This window comes from Grampus griseus, assembly GCF_964374135.1.
Source record: "Grampus griseus genome assembly, chromosome: 19".
Classification (NCBI taxonomy): Eukaryota; Metazoa; Chordata; class Mammalia; order Artiodactyla; family Delphinidae; genus Grampus; species Grampus griseus.
The window spans coordinates 8531399-8552077 of NC_139013.1; the positions used below are offsets into that span (position 1 = coordinate 8531399).

At 54.2% G+C, this 20679-nt stretch overlaps 2 protein-coding genes across 2 annotated transcripts in view; one reads left to right on the forward strand and one right to left on the reverse strand.

Annotated features, from left to right (window-relative positions):
- The first annotated feature begins 203 nt into the window (after window positions 1–203).
- Window positions 204–7464, forward strand: BBC3 (BCL2 binding component 3). The gene is made up of 4 exons (XM_082676326.1): window positions 204–332; window positions 3056–3344; window positions 4739–4929; window positions 7230–7464. The coding sequence occupies exons 2-4, from the start codon at window positions 3071–3073 to the stop codon at window positions 7344–7346; spliced, it is 582 nt and encodes a 193-aa protein (XP_082532452.1). The 5' UTR covers window positions 204–332; window positions 3056–3070; the 3' UTR covers window positions 7347–7464.
- Window positions 7465–14015: 6551 nt separating this feature from the next.
- The window catches only part of SAE1 (SUMO1 activating enzyme subunit 1), a 73927-nt gene continuing 67263 nt past the window's right edge, over window positions 14016–20679 (reverse strand). Inside the window, exons 8-9 of the mRNA XM_082677858.1 lie at window positions 18660–18729; window positions 14016–15036 (exon numbers count right to left, since the gene is read on the reverse strand). Of these exons, the coding sequence (XP_082533984.1) occupies window positions 14944–15036; window positions 18660–18729 (163 nt within the window). The 3' untranslated portion in view covers window positions 14016–14943. The remainder of the gene's footprint in view (window positions 15037–18659; window positions 18730–20679) is intronic.

Below are 20679 nucleotides of genomic sequence, written 5' to 3' on the forward strand. Positions count from 1 at the left end.
GCGGGGCTGCCGCCGAGCGGGCCCGGGATCTGCCGGGCGGCCTGAGACGCGGCGCGAGCCACATGCGAGCGGGTGCCTGGTGGCGGCGGCGGCGGCAGCGAAACCAGCAGCGGCGGCGGCCAGGACGCGGACGCGCCTGCGGCCCGAGGAGAAGCCGAGGCAGCAACAGCAACGGCAACAGCGGCAGCCACTGCAGTTAGAGCAGCAGCAGCAGCAGCAGCAGCAGCAGCCACAGCAGCAGCCGCAGCGAGCGGCGCTCGGCGGGCGCGCCCTCCTGAAGGAAGCCGCCCGCCCCCCATCACCGTCCCCTCCGGCGTGTTCATGCCCCCGGGGTGAGTGTGCGCGCCCCAAGTCCCAGCCAGCGGCGATTGGCCAGGCCGGGTGGGCTCCCTGGAGGAGGTGGCGGGAGTGCACTCGGAGAGCAGTGGGGGGGACGCTGAGTCCCTACACCGTGCCTCCCTCTCTCCCTGCCCTCCCCACCCCCCATGAGGCTGGTGTCGCTGGGCGGGAGGCACTGAGGGTCCGAGAGCGCAGGTGCCTCAGCGGTCTGACGGGTTTGTTTACAAACAATGGGGTGCGGGCTCGGCAGCGCCCCCTGGCGGCCAGTGCGGCTCCGGGGAAGTGAGTCGACCCCGACTGCCCCGGCCCCTGCAGTCCGGGGGGGGCGGGGGGTGGGGGGGGAACGGCGTGGAGGGGCGGCCACACCCCGGGCGCGCGCGCCCGCCGGGGGCGGCGACAGGGGGCGGCTCGCGGGCCGTGAAGTCTGCGGCTCCTGCGGGCGGGGGCTGCGCCCCAGCAACAGCCTGTTATTGGCCCCGCGCTCGCCTGGCGGGCGGGGCGGGCGCACGTGGCGGCGGCGGGGTGGGGGGGGCTGTGACAGCGCAGGGGGGCGTCTGGGCCCGCCGTGGGAGCGCGCGTGTGCGGGGTTGTGGATCTGCAGGTGTCTCGCCTGGGTGTGTGCGTGTGTCTGGCTCCGAGTTTGTGCTGGGGTCTGCAGGGAGTGCTTGTGTCAGTCCCGGGGAATGGTGGGGCTGTGGCCCGTCGTGGTGTGCGCGCCGTCCCCATGCGTGTTTGTGTGGGGTTCTGTCTGTGTACGCCGCGCCTGAAGGCGGGTGCTCTGTTTATGTGTGGTGTACCTGTGTTGTGTCCTCTGTGAGAGTTGTCTGTGTGTGCTGTTTGGGGGTGATTCTGTGGGTCTGTATTGCCTGCCTGTGTTATAGTGTGTGGTTGTAGTGTGTTGATGTGTTGCTTGAGTGAGCTGTTTATGTGTTTACATGTGTGTCTTGCCCGATGTGCTGTGTTTGTGTGTGCTTGTGTGTCTTGCCTGTGTGTACTGTCTGTGACTGTCTGTGACTATCTCCAGGGCATGTGGCTCAGCTAAGCGTTTGTGATGGTGTGCCTGCCCAGTGCCGATGTCTGTTTTCTCTCCAGGTGTCTGTGTGAGTTCTGCGTGGTGTGTGTGTCTGTGTGTGTGTGTGTGCTGGGGGTTGTCTGGTCTGTGTTTGCCTTGTGTGTCTGGCATCGGCGTCTGGGAATTGAGGAGCTGGGCTCTGTGGGGTCTGAGCAGAGCAGTCAGTGGATGTTGCTGGCAGCCTCTTGTATGAGGCTGTGTCTGAGCCCGTGTGTGTGTGCGTGTGTGTGTGTGTGTGTGTGTGTGTTGGGTCTGAGGGGCTTGTCTCTGATCGGCTGGCTGGCTCATGTGTGTCATGTGGGCTGCGTGTGTGTAGTGTTTATGTCAGTCACGTGAGACCAGTGTTTTCTGTGGGTGCTTTAGGTGTGCGCGCTGCCAGGGCAGTGTAGGATTAGAGTTAGCTGTAGTGTGTGTGTGTATGCGCGTGTGTGCGTGCATGCACGCGTGCATTTGCGTGTGTGTCCGGGGCTGACAGTTGGTGATGGTGTTTGGAGGTTGGGGGAGGAGGGAGGGTTGGTGTCTGCTGTTCTGCTGTTGCGTCTCTGTGTTGTTGCCGGCATGTGGTGATGCATCTGGGTCTGATGACATGTGTCTGTGTGTGCCAGCTTTACATGTGTCCTGGGGTCTGAGAGTTGGTGACAAGTGGGTGTGTTTCGGTTTTGTCGGTCCATGTGTGTGTCCATGGAGGTCTGTTTTGTGTTGATATGTGTGTGAGTACTGAGGTGTGTGGGTCTTATCTATTGCGCGTGTGTTGTCTGGAGGGGCATGTGTGCTTGAGAAGTGTGGCAGTGCCTATTTGGTGTGTGTTTCTGTCTGTGCTTGTGAGGGCTGCATAGTGTGTATGTGTGTGTCTGTGGGCCTATTAACAGTGGCTCAGCGGGTGAGATCCTGACAGTTTGTATATGTGTGTGTATGGGGTGGAGGGGATGGGTTGTGCCAGCCACTCTGCATTGTGGGGATAGTTCTTCCTGTGGCCTGTGTGTATGTGTGTGTCCACGTTTTGGTCAGTGTTTGTATGTGTCTGTCCTGGGACATCTCAATGTTTCTGTGCAAATGGGAGACGAGGTGGGAGGTCTGGCTGGCCAGTCCTGCGTGAGCCTTTGTGTGTGTGTTGTGTACCCTCCACACACACCCCTTTGGGTCCTGTGTGAGTCCCCATGTGTGTTGCGAGGCATCACAGTGCCTGGCTGCCCTCCCTGTGTGCCCATCACTGTGTTCCGGAAGTTAATCCCACCAGCCCAGGCCCTGTGTGAGTCCCACGTTGGGTGAGTTAGTGTTGCGGGGCTGTCAGCCCTCATACACACACACACACCTGACAGACCCACAAGTCTGGGTCCTGCGTGAGCCCTTGTCCTTGCTGTGACAGCCATCCTGTGCCTCCTTGTCCCTCATGTGTGCCCATCACCACGTGCACGGGAGGCTATTCCGGCCAGCCCAGGCCTCGGGTCAGCCCGGAGGGATGTGTCTTGAGGGGCCATCACACGCACCTACAGTCCCCTCCGTCTGGGCCCTGCGTGTGTTGTGGGCACCAGCCCTGGGCTGCCTGGCCTGCCATGTGTACAGGAGTGGGGTGCCCTGTGTACCCCGGGTGGGATGGGTCCCTGCACTTCCCGGCTGACCGCATCCCTCTGCCCTGTCCTGCAGGCCCCAGGGAGCGCCATGGCCCGAGCACGCCAGGAGGGCAGCTCCCCCGAGCCCGTAGAGGGCCTGGCCCGCGACGGCCCGCGTCCCTTCCCCCTCAGCCGCCTGGTGCCCTCGGCCGTATCCTGCGGCCTCTGCGAACCCGGCCTGCCTGCTGCCCCCGCCGCCCCCGCCCTGCTGCCCGCCGCCTACCTCTGCGCCCCCACCGCCCCGCCCGCCGTCACCGCCGCCCTGGGGGCCCCCCGCTGGCCTGGGGGTCCTCGCAGCCGGCCCCGAGGCCCGCGCCCCGACGGTGAGTGCCCGCCCCGCACCAGGGATGCTGGGAGCAGGGAAAGAGAGACACGGAGGAACCGGAGAAGTGGGAGCGAGTGGGGGGAGGTGGCGAGCCGGCCGGGCCACGGGGAGGGTGTGGCCAGTGTGGTCTTTGTGTTGCAAGAAGCAGGAAGACTGAGTGGGAGGCAGGGGGTGGGGGGAAGCCGAATGGGAAGTCCCTCCTGGAATCTGACTGCAGTCCCCGAGTTGCAGCCCACGGCCTTTTCCGGGCCTCGGGCAACAGCTGTTTCCAAGCCCCCTTCTCCCGGTCTGGGTCCCCTGAAGCCCCCTGAGGACTGTAGTTGGAGAGAGTGGGCAGAGATGACTGTCACTTCTGGACATTGGGGAGGGGTCGAGGGTGGCCTTTTGCCTTTTATCTGCATCTCTTTGGCCAGGGCCCGCCCTCTCTGCAGTCCGGCCGGAGGAAGGAGAGGGGGAGGGGCAATTGTATGGGGAAAGGGTGGGAGACGGGTCTTGGGGAGGGAAGGGTTAAAGGTCCCCTGCCTGATGGGCTGTTAACTCCGTGGTGCCCGGCTAGCCCCATCCCAGCCGGCACACTCGGTGGCAATGGAAAGATTGTCCCGGTTTCCCTCCCCACCCCATCCCCGGACCCCAGAGAGATCAGGAGAGAGAAAACTTCCCCGGCTCTGCTCCTTGGCAGCAGCGGCAAGAGGAGACCCGATTTCTAGACCAGAGTCACAGGTGTGGAAACTGAGGCCCTGATTTTAGGTCTCAGGGATCCCTCGTGCCAGGACCTGGCGTGACAGAAGGGAGGAAGAGACGTCAGGGGAGCTCAGAATGTGCGTGTGGGGAGGAGGCAGGAAGGCATCTCCCGCATCCCAGCCCCCAGGCCCCTGCTCAGAGGCAGCCACAGTCTGGCCTTCTGGTTTCCAGGCCTCGGCCACATCCGGGGGTGTGGCTTCACTGTGGTTGGACACTAGAGGGCAGGAGACCTGAGGCTTGTGACTGGGTGTAGTCAGTCACCGTAGCCCTGTGTGACCTTGGGCCACTTCTTAGGGTGAGCCTCAGTTTCCCCATCTGTTGAGTGGAGCAGTCAAAATTTGGCACCGTTTTGGAAGTATTTAGGTAGGATAAGAGGAAGCACTTCCAAACTAACACGGGTAGTGAGGTGGTGGCTGGCTAGACAGGTGACCCCAGGAAGGCCTCCCCAGGACTTCTTTTTTGCCTGGGGAGTAGGAGCTGAGAAATCTGGCTCTTAAAGGGGAAAACAGAATTTCTAAAATGAGGTGGGGTGCAGGAGAGAAATCAGGCGGCTGGAAAAGGGAGAAGTAGGCCCTGGATAACGGGTCCCTCCGGGACACCTCAGGGCCTAGAGGGGTGGTGGGTGTGACCACGGCCCCCGGCTTTTCCCAGGTCCACAACCCTCACTCTCGCCCGCGGAGCAGCACCTGGAATCGCCAGTGCCCAGCGCCCCGGGGGCCCTGGCGGGCGGCCCCACCCAAGCGGCCCCGGGAGTCCGGGGGGAGGAGGAGCAGTGGGCCCGAGAGATCGGGGCCCAGCTGCGGCGGATGGCGGACGATCTCAACGCGCTGTACGAACGGCGGGTGAGTGCTGGGGGAGGGGTAGACGGCAGGTGGGACTTCCCGCCGGGGAGGGGGCTGCGGCGGCCCAGCCAGATGTGCGGCAGCTGCCGCCCTGCGCGGCGGGGTCGCGCTGGGGACAGGCAGGTGGGAGGGGCGGCGTGTCCGCGGAGCCGCCGTAGGGCTAAGGCCCGCGCCGCCGCTGTCACGGCCCGGGGGAGGGCCGGGGCCGGCGTATCCCCGAGCCCTGCAGCGCGCCCGGGGTCCGCGGCCGCGGGGACTGAGGGCGGCGCTCGGCTGAGCGGCTCATATATCCCGGGCTATTTATAGCCGGTGAGTCAGCAGCGGCGGCGCGGCCGCGCCCGCCCCTCCCGCCCGCCCGCGCGGCTGCGGCGCGCCACCCCGCTTCCCGGGCGGGCCGGGGGCGGGCCCGGAGGAGGCCCGCCCCGCCGGAAGCCCCGCCCCGCTTGAGGCTCCGCCCCCAAGGCCCACAGCCAGACCTCTCATTAAAACAAAATATTTGAAGCCTGCAGCAGTGAGCAGAGAATAACAAACACCAGGCCGCCCACCACCCAGATCTGTCCAACCTGAACATTACACCCACACTGCTTGCTTATTCAAAGAAAAAACAAAAACCGGATGTTGTGAAGCTCCTTGTTTCCCTCCCTGACCCTCTTCCCCTCACCCCTTCCGAAGGAAACCTCTCAAACGTCTCAAGTTGGCCTGTCCATTCCTCTGCAGGTGTTGATTCTTCTACTACATATTTACCAGGCCACAAACAATGCTTAGGACTGTGGCGCGTTTCAGACTTAATATACATGATACAGTATGTGTTCCTCTCCAAACTCTCTGCTTCTCAGTGTTAGGCTCGAGATTCATCCATATGGGCAAAGGAGCTTTAATTCATTCATTTTCATGGCCATGTAGCATTTTATTGGATCGACATGTAGTATCCTTGTTCATTTTCTCATTGGTGAGAAATGTCTCAAAAATTTATTTATTTATTTATTTATTTTTGTTGGTTGATTTGGGCTTTTTTTTGGGGGCTCTTCCAAAAAATACACATCTCCAGGTGCACGCATGTGTCTCCAGAGCAGATACCTGTCTGGTCTGCCGGCCCTCAACCTTAGTAAATGATAGCCTGCTCACCAAGGTGACTGTGCCAGGTGGCACTCCACAGCAGTGTAAGAGCGGCAGGCTTTTAAATTTCTGCCAATCTGATGTGTCCCCTTGGCCACCTTCTCCTGGCTGCAAAGTTTAGTGGGGAGTGATAAGGAGGCAGGCTGGTACCAGGCAGCCCACCCCCAGGCACCCCATTAGGATCATTAGGATGGTTTATTTTTTTTTTTTTTTGCGGTACACGGGCCTCTCACTGTTGTGGCCTCTCCCGTTGCGGAGCACAGGCTCCGGACGCACAGGCTCAGCGGCCATGGCTCACGGGCCCAGCCACTCCGCGGCATGTGGGATCTTCCCAGACCAGGGCACGAACCCGCGTCCCCTGCATTGGCAGGCGGACTTTCAACCACTGCACCACCAGGGAAGCCCTATCTGACCTTGTTCACATCTGTAAAATGGGTTTCTCCTTCCCACCTTGTGGGGATGAGATTAGGTGGGCCCTGCTAATTAGCACCGGATTTAGCCCTGCATTCAGTACAGGGAGTGGAGAGTACTGTAGGTATTCCTAAGTTTTTTAGTATTGTTAATTTTTATTGGTGGGAGGCCTTTTCTTGTATCTAGCTTCCTTCGTTTCTAACACTGTGGAACTGAGATGGTCCTAGAGGCTACCCCCAGCCTCCATCCTGCCACTGAGGAAAGGGCAGGGGGTTAGCTTTACCTCGACATGCTTCCGTGCAGCTTCAGCGCAGATGGTGAACCATTCCCAGTTCTTCCACAGATTGTTCTAGAATTGCTGAGACTGTGGGCTCCCTGCCTCCTCCTGTGTGGCTCACCAGCCTTTTATGGGAGGGCAGATGGGCTGCAATCCAGCCCCACCCCTCAGCCCCGTGTGACTTTGGTTGGGTAACTTTCTCATCTGGAGACCAGGGACTAGGAGACCACAGCTAATACGTGCAGGCCCTGTGCTGAGGACATTGTCTGCATCCCTTCCGTCCTAGTCTCATGTTCCAGAGGACCTTGGCCCAAGGTGGGCAGAGAAATGTATCTGGACCCGATGAACAATAATAATAGTACCGACCTCAGAGGGTTGGTTGAGGGCGTAGCTCACTCTTAGAACCGTGCCCTGTTCCTCGCTGCCCTTCGACCCGACCACCTACGCGCGCCCATCTCAGGGCCACTCTAACTTGGTCTTCGCTCTCTTTCCCTAGAGACAAGAGGAGCAGCAGCGACACCGCCCCTCCCCCTGGAGGGTCCTGTACAATCTCATCATGGGACTCCTGCCCTTACCCAGGGGCCGCGGAGCCCCCGAGATGGAGCCCAATTAGGTGCCTGCACCCGCCCGGTGGACGTCGGGGACGTGGGGGGCAGGACCCTCCCACCTCCTGACGCCCTGGCCAGTGCGGGGGACTTTTTCTGCACCATGTAGCATACTGGACTACCAGCCCTGCCTGTCCCAGGGGCGGGCCAGGGCAGCCACTCCGGACCCAGCCCCGGCCTAGCCTGCGGGGCACTGACGGAGATGTGGACTCCTGGGTCCCTGGCTGAGGAGCCAGGGGAGAGAGGGCTGACGGACTCAGCGTCTGAAGGCGGCGGTGACCGAGGCGGTGGGGACTGAGCCGCCCGCCTCTGCCGCCCATCACCATCTCAGGAAAGGCTGCTGGTGCTGGCTGCCCGTTCCAGCTGCAGGGGTGACACTGGTGTGGGGGGGTGTCTCTCTCTCTCTCTCTCCCAGTGTTCCTTCACTTTGGGCCTGGCCTCAGGCCCCTGGTGCTTCCCCCCCTCCTCCCGGGGAGGGGGCCCGTGAAGAGCAAATGAGCCAAACGTGACCACTAGCCTCCTGGAGCCAGAGAGTGGGGTGTGTCTGACGGCCGCCCCAGCCCAGCGCCCAGCCATCTTCCCTGAGCCAGCCGGCGGGTGGTGGGCATGCCTGCCTCACCTTCATCTGGGGGTGGCCAGGAGGGGCCCAGACTGTGAATCCTGTGCTCTGCCCGAGACCACCCCCCGCCCCCCCATCAATCCCATTGCATAGGTTTAGAAGAGAGCACGTGTGACCACTGGCATTCATTTGGGGGGTGGGATATTTTGGCGGAAACCGCCCCAGCCTTAGTCCCCAGGGCGAAGCGCTGGGGGGAAACGGGGAGTCAGGGAGGGGGGGAATCTCAGAAGAGGGAGGAGTCTGGGAGCGGGGAGGGATGGCCCAGCCTGTAAAATACTGTATATGCGCTGCTGTAGATACCGGAATGAATTTTCTGTACATGTTTGGTTAATTTTTTTTGTACATGATTTTTGTATGTTTCCTTTTCAATAAAATCAGATTGGAACAGTGGCTACTCTTCCTGCTCTCCTTCCCTGCAGAGGGGCACGTGCAGAATCTGTGAGCCCTGTCTTGGAGGAGGTGGGGGGCAGTGCACACATCACCCTGAGGTGTCTGTCCTTGTGTTTAAAGGACGGCTCCGGGGGACTTCCCTGGTGGCGCAGGGGTTAAGAATCCGCCTGCCAATGCAAAGGATGCGGGTTCGAGCCCTGGTCCAGGAAGATCCCACATGCCGCGGAGCTACTAAGCCCGTGCACCACAACTACTGAGCCCGAATGCCACAATTACTGAAGCCCGCACGCCTAGAGCCCGTGCTCCGCAACAAGCCACCGCAACGAGAAGCCCGCGCACCGCAACGAAGAGTAGCCCCCGCTCGCCGCAACTAGAGAAAGCCCACGCGCAGCAATGAAGCCCCAATGCAGCCAAAAATAAATAAATAAAATTAAAAAAAAAAAAAAGGACAGCCCCGGTGCCACTGTGTGCAACCAACCTTCATGCACCTTTCCTCAGCTCCCACTAAAAGCTAAGCCCCTGAGGACAGGGCCTTTTTGGGTGTTTCCTCCTCACTTTATCCCCACTGGATAAAGTATGTCAGGGGGGCTCGATATTTACGGAATAAATGAATGACCTATAACTTACTCAGAAGTCCCACTGGGAGGAGTCCTGGGGAACTGTCAGTCATGAGACGGACCTGGTCCCTGCCCTCAGGGACACAGAGGTGACATCTGGGATCAAGGTGAAACTTCACCCATGTAGCCACCCTAGCATACTCTTAACCGTAAGGCCTAGCATTAAAAACCTGTGTTGAATTAATACAAGAAGGGGAGGGAATTCCCTGGTGGTCCAGGGGTTAGGACTTAGTGCTTTCACTGTCAAGGGCCCAGGTTCAACCCCTGGTGGGGGAACTAAAATCCTACAAGCCACGTAGCGTGGCCAAAAAATTAAAAAACCGAACGAGAAGGGGAGCTTCTACCATGATCTTCGAGAAAACAGGGCAACCAGCCAAATGCTTCCCCTGTGTTGTCTTCCATACAGGACTGCCCCAGACACAGGTTCAGACCCAGCTCTGCCCCTTCTCCTCGCTGGTAAAGGGGCAGTTCAGAGGCAATGGCCCTTCTAAAAGGCCAGGCCGAGGGAAACGGGAACCATCATTTTGGACAGGAATTTGGCAAAACTCTGAGGATGTACACACCTATGGCAGCAAGTGCCTTCCCGGGTGTCTCCCTTAGGAGTGAACGTGCGCAGGTGTCCAAGAGTTGGCAATGCGCAAAGCCACCCCCTAAGTACCAACAGCAGTTGGAAGGGTAAATCAAGTCTGCTGTTGTACAACAGAACAATAGACAGCAGTGAACTGGAATGAACTAGAACTTTATCCCTATGAATAAACAACAAATAATGGCGAGCAAGCAGCAAAATGACTGGTGGGTACTGGGTGTATACCCTGTGATATTATTACGTATTTTCGTCATGCTTACATACTTGTGCATGGGGCCCAAGGCCCTGAGGTGAGGCGGGAGGTGGTGTGCCCACCCAACCATCTGGCAGGGAAGCTCTGCTTGGTCCTCACTGCTCCCCTGGCAGAGAACACGTCCTCCTCCTGCGACCAACGGCCTCCCTTGTCCAGGAACAGTTTGCTGAACTAATTTTTTTTTCTTTTGGCCGTGCCACACAGTCTGTGAGATCCCGATTCCCGGACCAGGGATTAAACCCAGGCCCCCTGCAGTGGAAGCCCCGAGTCCTAACTACTGAACCGCCAGGGAATTCCTGTCGCTGAACCATTGCTCTGGTTGGATTAAGTCTCGATTTTATTGTTTTCTCTTCGTCAGATTTTTTTTTTTTTTTTTTTTTTTTTTTTGCGGTACGCGGGCCTCTCACTGTCGTGGCCTCTCCCGTTGCGGAGCACAGACTCCGGACGCGCAGGCTCCGTGGCCATGGCTCAGGGGCCCAGCTGCTCCGCGGCATGTGGGATTCCCCCGGACCTGGGCACGAACCCGTGTCCCCTGCATCGGCAGGCGGACTCTCAACCACTGCGCCACCAGGGAAGCCCTTCATCAGACTTTTGTTTCTGCTTCCTCTCTCCTGCCTTCTCTTGGATTATTTGAATACTTTTTAAGAATTCTTTTAAATGTATCTTTTGGTGTTTCAGCAGTTTTTTTAGGACTGCTCTAGGGATAACAAACTCATCCTTAACCTATCTGCTACGTGTCTATTGTACCACATCACTTACAATACAGAAGCTCTGCCACTGCACGTCCCTGCTGACCCTCTACTCCTCCATGAAATGATGGATTTCATGCAGTAGTTGTCATACGGATCACATCTGCACACCTTAACTTCCACAAGACATGTATTAACGTTTGCTTTATTTATTTATGTATTTATTTTTGGCTGCTCTGTGCATGTGGGATCTTCCCAGACCAGGGCTCGAGCCCGTGTCCCCTGCATTGGCAGGCAGATTCTTAACCACTGTGCCACAAGGGAAGCCCTGTATTTTCTTTTTAATAGAACCAAACCTACCATTTTTAAGGACTGAAAGTGGGGAATTCCACCCTATCATCCAGGTTGGAGGGAAAGAAGCAGAGACCCAGGGATAATCAAGGCCAATAGAAGGCCACATTTTGTTAGCAAAGTCCAAAGGGCTCCCAGAAAAACAAAGGAGGGATCAGTTGTTCAGAGGGAAGGGAAACACCTGAAGTCATCTGTGTGGCCTTCGCTCTTGGAACCCAGGTGCCGAGTGGTTCTGCAATGTAGCAGAGTCAAGGCTCAGAGGACCTGGCAATGAAGCCCTCAGCTAGTACACTGCCACCTGCGAACCGTGCAGCCTCCAGCAAGGTAATCCCAAACTTGACTGACAAGGCTTCTAAGACACAGTGAGAAAAAGCAAAATGCAGAAAAATCGTTATTTTGTGAATCTGCGTAATAGCAGCTAACACTGAGCGATTTCTACTCAAAGAATATATTCAGGGCTTCCCTGGTGGCGCAGTGGTTGAGTCCGCCTGCCGATGCAGGGGACACGGGTTCGTGCCCCGGTCCGGAAAGATCCCACATGCCGCGGAGCGGCTGAGCCCGTGAGCCATGGCCGCTGAGTCTGCGCGTCCGGAGCCTGTGCTCCGCAACGGGAGAGGCCACAACAGTGAGAGGCCCGCATATCACAAGAAAAAAAAAAAAAAAAAAAAAGAATATATTCAGTTATTTAATCCCAACATATCAGAGGAATGTTCTACTATTACCATCTTACAGATGGGGCGACTGAGGTACAAAAACGTCACTTGCCCAAGGTCATGTGGCTAGGTGGTAGAGTCCAGGTTTGAACTTGACAGTCTGGAAGGATTCACTCTCAGTGGCTGCCAGGGTGCCCTCTGGGAGGTAAATATGAAAAGGGATACAGCTAACATCTACAAAAAGCATCTCACATTTCTCTCCAAAATCAAGTTTAGCTGTTAAGTCAGCTGCTCCCGCTATGTGGCCAACACTGAGCTGACAGGCATGGGAAGAGGAATCTTTTGCCTCTTAGACTTGTACAAATATTGCTTGAATGTTTATTACTAGAAGCTTAAAAACAAAAGCCACTCCCTTCTGGACTCAGCTGAAGGCTGAGCACCTGGGCCTGACTGATGGTTTTCAGGGGTGACTCCTAGGTCTCAGGACCTTGGGAAGGAAAAGCCAGTGTTTTCTTGTCTTCACCAAGATCACAAGAAGCTGAGCCACTAAATGAATGTTTACTAGGTGTCCTGTACAGAAGCCTTCCCCGTCTGCCCACATTCCACCCCTGACTTGTTGGGTGAGGCTCTTTCTTCACCTGCAATATGGGCACGACAGTATCTACCCTCATGGAGTTTCTGTGAGGATTCAAACCATTTAGCTAAAGTACAAGTATTTTGAAAGGTATCAGGCAAGCAGTGTGAGCATGTTAGCTATTATTATTATAAAACTCTTTTGCTTGCCAACTACAACCTAAACTTCCATTTCCCCACCTGTAAAGGGGCAAATAGGTGATCCCTCAAAAGATATACATTTATACTTACCAATAAAAAAGCAAGAAACTGACAAAAAGGGTCTGCACTGCAAAGGGAAATCATGGAACGTGGGGCTGAGATGGGACCAAGAGCTTTTTTTTTCGTTTTGAGTAGCACCTGTTCACTAGAACGTTCTGTCTGAAACTTCAACCATTGAGCACCTAACGAAGTTTGGCTACTACACATACCAGAGACAAGAGAAGTGGGGTGCAGAGTAGAGAAGGCTGGCAGCCCCAAAGAGAACTCATTTCCTTTCATTTGCTAACTCCAGCACCCCCAAAATATTTGCTACCATCTCAGTTCAGATCCCCTTTCTCAGGTGGGCTACATTATCTCCTGAGGTGCTAGAAACCACAGGATAATCACTGTGGACTTCTGGAGACTTAGGGAAATCTATTCTTATAACACCAACATGTAATATGGGAAAATATGAAATTTGGAGCAAAGAGAATAAAGACATTTCCTGCCCAGGGCTGGCAGCTTCCAGCATCACCTCCCAGATTCCCAAGGGGTCCTTTCGGGATCACTCAGTCTCTGCCATTACAGGTACAGGGGTGGAAAAGTTTGGAAAGCTTCAGAGAAGATTCAACAATTTTGTTTTTAATCCATGCAGACCCACCTGCTCCCCCTTGTGACCAAGGCCCCACATTGCAAAGTAAAGGGTGTAATTAGCTCAAATTTTCTAAGACCCTGCAAGACTCATGCAAGGATTCCCTGACTCAACACTCATAGGGCCCAGAAAGGGGCAGCTCCAAAAATGCAGCCCTAGCTTCACCTAGGGTGGGAACAGAGGTGACCAAGCGGGTTGGGGGAATTGAGTTCTTCCTCTCAAGAGGAGATCAGTTTTTTTTTCACTGACTGCAACAGGGCTGAAATAGGAAAGGAGCTGATTTATTCATTCAAACCAGCCAGAGGATTTCCATCGTGGAAAAGCCAAGTGAGGGTAAGGAGACTTGGAACATGCTGCTGAGTCAAGACAAAGCTGGCGCTCCAACGACTGCTCTGACCCGTCCAGCTGCGCGACTTGGGGTATTTTATTTAATGTCACTTAACCGTTATGAGACCATCGCTCACTTTTTTTAAAATTAAATTTATATTATTTACTTTTGGCTGCGTTGGGTCCTTGCTGCTGCGCGCGGGCTTCCTCCAGTCGCAGTGAGCGGGGGCTACTCTTTGCCGCGGTGCATGGGCTTCTCATTGTGGTGGCTTCTCTTCTTGCGGAGCACGGGCTCTAGTGTGCAGGGGCTTCACTAGTTGCAGCACGTGGGCTCAGGAGTTGCGACGCGTGGGCTCAGTAGTTGTGGCACACAGGCTTAGTTGCTCCGAAGCACATGGAATCTTAGCGGACCAGGGCTCGAACCCCTATCCCCTGCATTGGCAGGCAGATTCTTAACTATCACTCACTTTTACTCCTTTTCCACTATTATTACAAGTGCTATCCCTGAGAACAGCCACTACTTAACTGAATTATTCAACAGACAATAAGAATCAGAAGCTTCTGCATGCTAGAATAACTCTTGCTGCATTGCCCAGGAATGGTGATGGAGGGGAGGATCTTTGTGTCATGTTAAAGCATCCAGGGACATTTCTTCAGGTTTAGGCAATTGATAGGATCGCTCCCTGTCAGAGGAAGAAGTTTCTAATGTGGAAGAAAAACAAGCAAATCCTAAAGCAAATAACTTTATTTCAATCATTCCTTTTTAAAGAACCAAGGAAATATAGAAAATATAAAAAAAACACGAACAGCTGCAATTCAGGGGGGTAAATGAAGGGCCGATACAGCCCTTAACACGCGACAGCCTCCAGAGCGAGGGTCGGCACGGCGTCGGAGTGGGGCTCTGTGGCAAGGGCAGGCTCCTCTGTCCCAGCTCACGGCCAAGGAGTCAGAATCCCCAGGGGGTGGGACCAGGGAATCTGCCTTTTTAAAACGAGCTTTCCCGCTAATATTCCATTTGCAAGGTCTCACCCTCATACCCAAGAGGACTTGGTGATATTTCCTCTCGTCCAAAATCCAGGCTGGAACTCAACTAATCCTCAACTAAAACTCAAGAATAGCACACCAGATGCCACCTGTTGTTTTTCAGAGTCTCAAACTTTGGAGGAAATACATTCCGCCTGCCATGCTTTTTCCTCTATAAGGGCACCTGTCTGCATTTGGAACTGTGGTTCCACTAGTGTTTCATCAGTCCTAGGCCTTATTCCCCACCTGAAGTCATGCTCCTCTCTGTGTGACATCAGGCGGGGACTAAGGCCAAGAAGATGGCAAGAGGCTCCTAAGCAACAAGGCGTGCTGGTTCCTGGCCGGGGGGACTGGTGACGCTGCGACGAGGAGTCAGAGGGGGCTGTCCGGTGCTGGCCGCGCAGGCCTGGGACGGGAACGGCGACAGCCAGGACCTACGCCCCTTGCTTAGCAGCCACTGGTGCTTAGAAGCAGCACATCTGTATGACCTCACTGCTCACAGGAAATGGTTTGTATTGGTTCGATGACTTCACTTTTCCCTCGCCTGGAGAGGGCCTTCACGGGGGAAGGGGACAGGGGTCACATGTGGGCATGCCGCAGGGCAGCATCACCAGGGCTGCCAAGTCTTGGGTTCACTTGGGGCCAAGGCACTCCACAATCCCGTTCCCCTTCATGCCATCAAAGAAGAAGAAGTTGTTGTGAGGAGGGTCCCTTTGAGACAGGGCCTGGGGAGCAAAACAAGAAGAGGGTTCAGCTCAAGTGCTTTAAAAGGGATAAAATGGAGAAAAGAGAATAAACCCCCAACTGAAATCTTCTAAAAGCAACATGGGCAGTGGTTCGCAAGAGACGTTGATTTTGCTCCCCAGGGGCTATCTGGCTATGTTGGGAAACATTTCTGATTGTAATTGTCATGTCCCTTTGCTCTGTCCCTTACCAGCTGTGTGTCCTTGAGCAGATCATTTAGCCTCTCTGACCTTTACTTTCTCCATGTAAAATGAAAATAACAAATGTTTTATCCTAGGGATTAAAAAAGATGCTGTACCTCAAATATCTAAAACAATGCCTAACATGGAGAAGCACCGCTTGGCTAACGGCAGTAATAATTATTTATGACTATTCAACTGAGAAAGGCACTGATTCATTCCAACACGTCTGAGGCTGCAGCCTCCGTCACCTAGGGGGACACTCACTGATGCAGAAGCGGTGCTTCCACGAGAAGGCAGTGCTGCCTGCCCTCCACAGGACAGGACAGGGCTGGGGTCCAGAGGGCCTGGGACATGCCAGTCAGCCATGAAAATGATGATTATCTCGTGGGGTTAACAGAAGTTCACAGCACTGTTAGAGATGCAGTTAAGAGTCCCTGAAATTACATGCTGAATCATGTGTGTACCTGTGTGTACTGGGAAAGGTCCATAGGCGATAGTGGACATTTTCAACACAAGAAGGGTTACTGTTTAAAGAGGAAGACATCACCTACGCAGACTGCTAGGCAGGGTGTCAGGTTTCCGGGAGCACCATGCTGTCGTCCCTAAGGCAGGAGCTCCTTTACAAGGTCGGGAGTGTGCTCTAAACATCCCGAACCTCTCCTCCTTGGACTGAGTGCCAATCCCAATCCACTCTCTCATCTGTAAAATGGAAACAATTATACCTATTCCAAGTGGTTATTCCGGAAATAACCATTCTTCTGAGGAAAATGTATTGAGCATCTACTCTGTGTCAGGTATTGTGCTAGATATTAAGGATTCTGAAGGCCCTCCCTGCCTGGGGCTTGGATCAGAGGCTTGCTTCTCTGGGCTGGCATATGAAATGGCAAGCAAATGGCCCCTGCCTGCTAGGGCCCCCGGTGAGTCGGAAATGCGATCAAGCTTGTAGTGCGTCGGGCATGTAGTAACTTCTCAACAACTGGGAGCTGCTATGACTAACGGGGGCCAGAGGTCCTTTCCCAATAGCTGAGGCCCCAAGCACTCAGCCAGGGGGAAGGGCCCAAGAGCCCACAGGTGGATCTCAGGCCCGAGAACCCGAGTTCCAGGAGGTGCTACAAGGCGTTTTCACGTGCAGCCTGATAGGCTGCTGCTGTCACTCTCACCTCTAGCACTCTAGGTGGGGAGACCGACCGCGGACAGTGGGGAGAGAAAAGAAGGATGATTCAACCCAAGGAAGCGGGACATGACAGAGGACGTGGATAGAACATGCGGTGTCTGGAATGATGCAAGGAAGGAGGGAAACAAAGATGATTCCAAGGGAACAGACTTATACATTTGCCCCATCTTCCGATGTTTGCTTTTTACGGGTGGTCAGATGGTCCCACCAGGGAAAAGGGGGAGGTCCACAGCCCTCAGATTGCAGGTCTTTACTGCCAGCTGGCCGAAGCTGAAACGGTGTTAAGTAAGGGGGAGTGGTGGGGACAAGACAGCAGGGCATGGGGTGAACATGGGGCAAAAGGTAAAGTGCTTCCCAAGCAAGACGGGGGTAGGAGGAGATTCCAAACACACCCAGCAACCAAGAATGCAGAGTACTCTGGCTATCTGGGATAAACAGAAACAAGATGCTGGGCAACAGCTGTCCCCTGCAGGCAGGAAGGAGGGGGCTGCACTAGAGGTTAGGACTGGGATGCAGAGAAGCCCCTGCACACAATGGGGTCAGGGCCACCTGCCTGACCCACAATCTCCATCCCACATGAAAAACTCAGGGAGCAGCTTCTCAATGGGAGGTATGGCGGTGAGGCTAAGGGTGCAAGGATGGTGGCCCTGGGTCCACACAGAGCCCTGCCGGACAGGAGAGCCTTTAGGGACGGCACCTGAGGCCTGATGGCAGAGCACAGGCTCAGAAACCAGATGGCAGGGGCTCGAGTCCTGGCTCCGCCGCTTCTCTGCACCTCAGTGCCTTCTTCATACAGGAGGGATCACCAGCTCCTGCCTCTTGGGTTGTTGTAAGGATCAAATGAGTCTATCCACGTAGGGAACATGGTCTCTGTGCAGTAGGTACGTGTGAGCTTTCAGTGAATATCTACGATTGTTGCCGTCACTGTAGGCTACAAAAAATATATTATGTTCCCATTACCCCCCTTATTTTTCACTGTACTCTTTCCTGCCAAGACTCTCTATAGGCAGCCTCAGAATCCTTCTTAACACAGTCCTCTGGGCAGCCAACTTCTCAGACTGGGGACACAGCTGAACTTTTTTATCAGTCTGGGTTAAGCAGAAGGCATGAGCGAGAAAGCAGGCACAGCATCCCATGCTTCTCCTCTTCTCCACTGTACCTCCTCGATGCTCACCCCTACTGCCTATGACTTAGAAAGTTAGATTTAGGGAAACAACTGATCCACAGAGAAGGATCAGGAAAGAAGAGAGAAAAAAAAGGCCTTGAGAGGATGGTGGGACCATCAAATTGAGTCAAATGTTTCCAGAGCAGGACAAAGTAGTGAGAGCTGGTCTCCAAATCGTCCTCCTAAGCTCAAACCTGACATGTAAATGGCCGTGGAGAATTATTTGACCAGGCACGACTCTGCTCCATGAAAGAAAAGGACACCCCATCACTGCAAGTCCACTAAAGCAGTTAAGAACCTGCAAAAGGCAAATTCAATATCTTTGGGCAAAGATCAAAAGTCCCCAAAGAAAGTAAAATACATTTGGGGGTATGCTATAGTTCTGGCAACTCAAACGTTCCAGAAGAGACTCAAAAGGCTGTGCTAGTTACTTGGTTACCCCATGACCCTACATGAAATGCTTCCCTTCTGAGAGGGACAACGACACCTGCCTAATGTGGGCACAGGTCACACTGGATAGAGCCTTGTGGGGCTCCTGGCACACTGCACAGGCTCCACTGGTACTGATCTGCCCCTGCTCTATACACGCCTATGGTGTGTGCAGTAACAAGAGGGTGCTTTGACGCCATGGCCATGTGTGGAGGGAAACCGTGAGGCAGAGGTGGAGAAGCACGGGTCGTGGAATCCCTTCTCTGGGCCTCGGTGTCACCCCTTAAATGGGGGTCAGGACAGTGCCCATTTCATAGAGCTGCAAAGGCAGAATACCTGACAAATATCGTAAGTGCCAGATGACTGGCTGGTATAGTCAGGGGACGGTGGGCAGCACCTCACGGGCTCTTTGTCCAGCTCTGAGTAGGCAGGCACTCAAAGATCATTTGCCGCAGGCCCACCTAGATGGGCTGGAGAGAAGATGACGGGGTGGAAAAAGGAAGGAAGGAAGAGAATGAGGAGGGCAGGAGACAGGGTGAGTGGAGTCAGAGAAACCAGGCAGCTCTCTAAGACAGTCCTGGGTTCTCTCTGTTGGCATATCCAAGGTCATGGTGCGGAGGGTCAGCGATTTTCTATGCCACAGTGACTTTTTACCTTCACAATTTCCTGGGCCAGGATCCCTCCAACCACTGCACACACTGGGGCCATCTCAGAGAAGCAGTACCTAAAAGAGAAGACAAATGAAATGGCGCACTGAGACAGGGAGGCTGGTAAGGACATCTGGAAAAGGTCAGTAGTAGGTTCACCTGAATGAAAACATCTCCTACCGGGAGGAGTCAATTCAGACAGCAATGCGAATGCTGGCAACTAGGCGTGAAAATTAAATCTGATCCAGGTTAGTAGGTGGCTGGGAATGACCTCTGAACCTTGGCAGGCAAGAATTGTTTCACAACTTTTTTTTTTTCTTTTTTAAAGTTAAAGGAAAGGCTATATCTGTGCGTCCTAAAAATAAAGTCCTACAAATATCAGATGTTTCAGTGCCCTGGTCACATTCTCGCAATTCTCTCCTGACCCACATGGGCAGTGGGTTCTATATGCTCTTCCCAGACAGATGTCAGGAGCAGGCCTGTGTTAACATGCAGGAGGCACAGGAAAGTTGGGGCCTGAGATTAAAGCACGGGAGCAGAAAAGAGCCTTCACTACCCACGTAGCTACCCACCCTTCTGGGCCAGGATGGGTATCCAGAGGAGAAATTTTAGCTAATATTGTCACCTGCCCCAATTACCCATCCTGGACAGCCGAACGCCTTCTCCCCCCACCTCCCCAGAGGAAGCATGCCTCGCCAGTTCCCATCCCTGAACACAAAGGGTTTTTTTAAATGAGCAAATTGAGGTGCAGGCAAGTTAAGAGGAAAGCTTCCCTACGGAACCCTACCACGAGGAGACCACCTCCCGTCTTCTTGGTTTGGTACACACCCTTCTAGACATTTTTAAAAGGGCACATATCTAAACATATATAATTTAAAACCCAAGTCATAGCAGCTGTTATTCATTGTGCCCTGTAACCTACTGATGGATACTTAAGCAGTTCAACATTGTGACCATACATCTTGGCAGTGGTGTCCAAACAATTCCTTATGGCAAATTCCAAAATACAGAATTGTTGAGTCCTGACACACTGTGCCAAAATGCCCTCCAGAAAGGCTATACCCATTCAGCTCACAACAACTGTGCTTGGGGATGCCCATCTCCTCACCCCCTGGCCGGGCCCAGCACTCCCATCTGTCCATCCACAGAGGCAGCTCTTCCTCCCGCGTACCAAGGTCTACTGCAGAACTATAAAATACACAGAGAACTATGCCAACGCGAAACTAGTCACCATAATTCTACTACTCAAAGACAGTCAAATGTGGGAATATCTTTCCTTTAAAAAAAAGCTCACAGGGCTTCCCTGGTGGCGCAGTGGTTGAGAGTCTGCCTGCTGATGCAGGGGACACGGGTTCATGCCCCGGTCCGGGAAGATCCCACATGCCGCGGAGCGGCTGGGCCTGTGGGCCGTGGCTGCTGGGCCTGCGCGTCCGGAGCCTGTGCTCCGCAACGGGAGAGGCCACAGCAGTGAGAGGCCCACATACCGAAAAAAAGAAAAGAAAAAAAAATTCACCTACATTCTATGTGATCTTACTATACAAATTTAACATTCTGCTTTTTTAAAATCATCTTAACAAAATGCTAGCAAACCAAACCAGCAACATATAGACACATGATCACTTCAACAGACACAGAAAAAGCATGAGACAAAATCCAGCACCTCTTCAAGATAAAAACACTCAACAAACTGGGAAGAGAAGGAAATTTCTTTAAACTGATAAAGGGCGTCTACGAAAAATCCACAGCTAACATCTTACTTAATGGCAAAAGACTGAAAGATCAGGAACAAAACAAGGATGTCTGCTATCACCACTTCTATTCAACATTGTGCTGGAGATTCTAGCCAGGACATTTAAGGAAGGAAGGAAAAAGAAATAAGGGGCATCCAGACTGGAAAGAAGAAGTAATATATATATTCACAGATGACATGATCTGGTATACAGAAAATTCTAAGGAAACCACAGAAAAATTATTTGAACTATTAAATTCAGCAAGGCTGCAGAAGACAAGATTAACATACAAAAATC

What these genes read in the sequence shown, in the direction of transcription:
- BBC3 (XM_082676326.1), top strand. Translation starts at nt 3,071, where the DNA reads ATGGCCCGAGCACGCCAGGAGGGCAGCTCCCCCGAGCCCGTAGAGGGC. An exon ending in CCGAGGCCCGCGCCCCGACG is followed by an intron (nt 3,345 to 4,738) that starts GTGAGTGCCCGC and finishes GGCTTTTCCCAG; the next exon opens with GTCCACAACCCTCACTCTCG. An exon ending in ACGCGCTGTACGAACGGCGG is followed by an intron (nt 4,930 to 7,229) that starts GTGAGTGCTGGG and finishes CTCTTTCCCTAG; the next exon opens with AGACAAGAGGAGCAGCAGCG.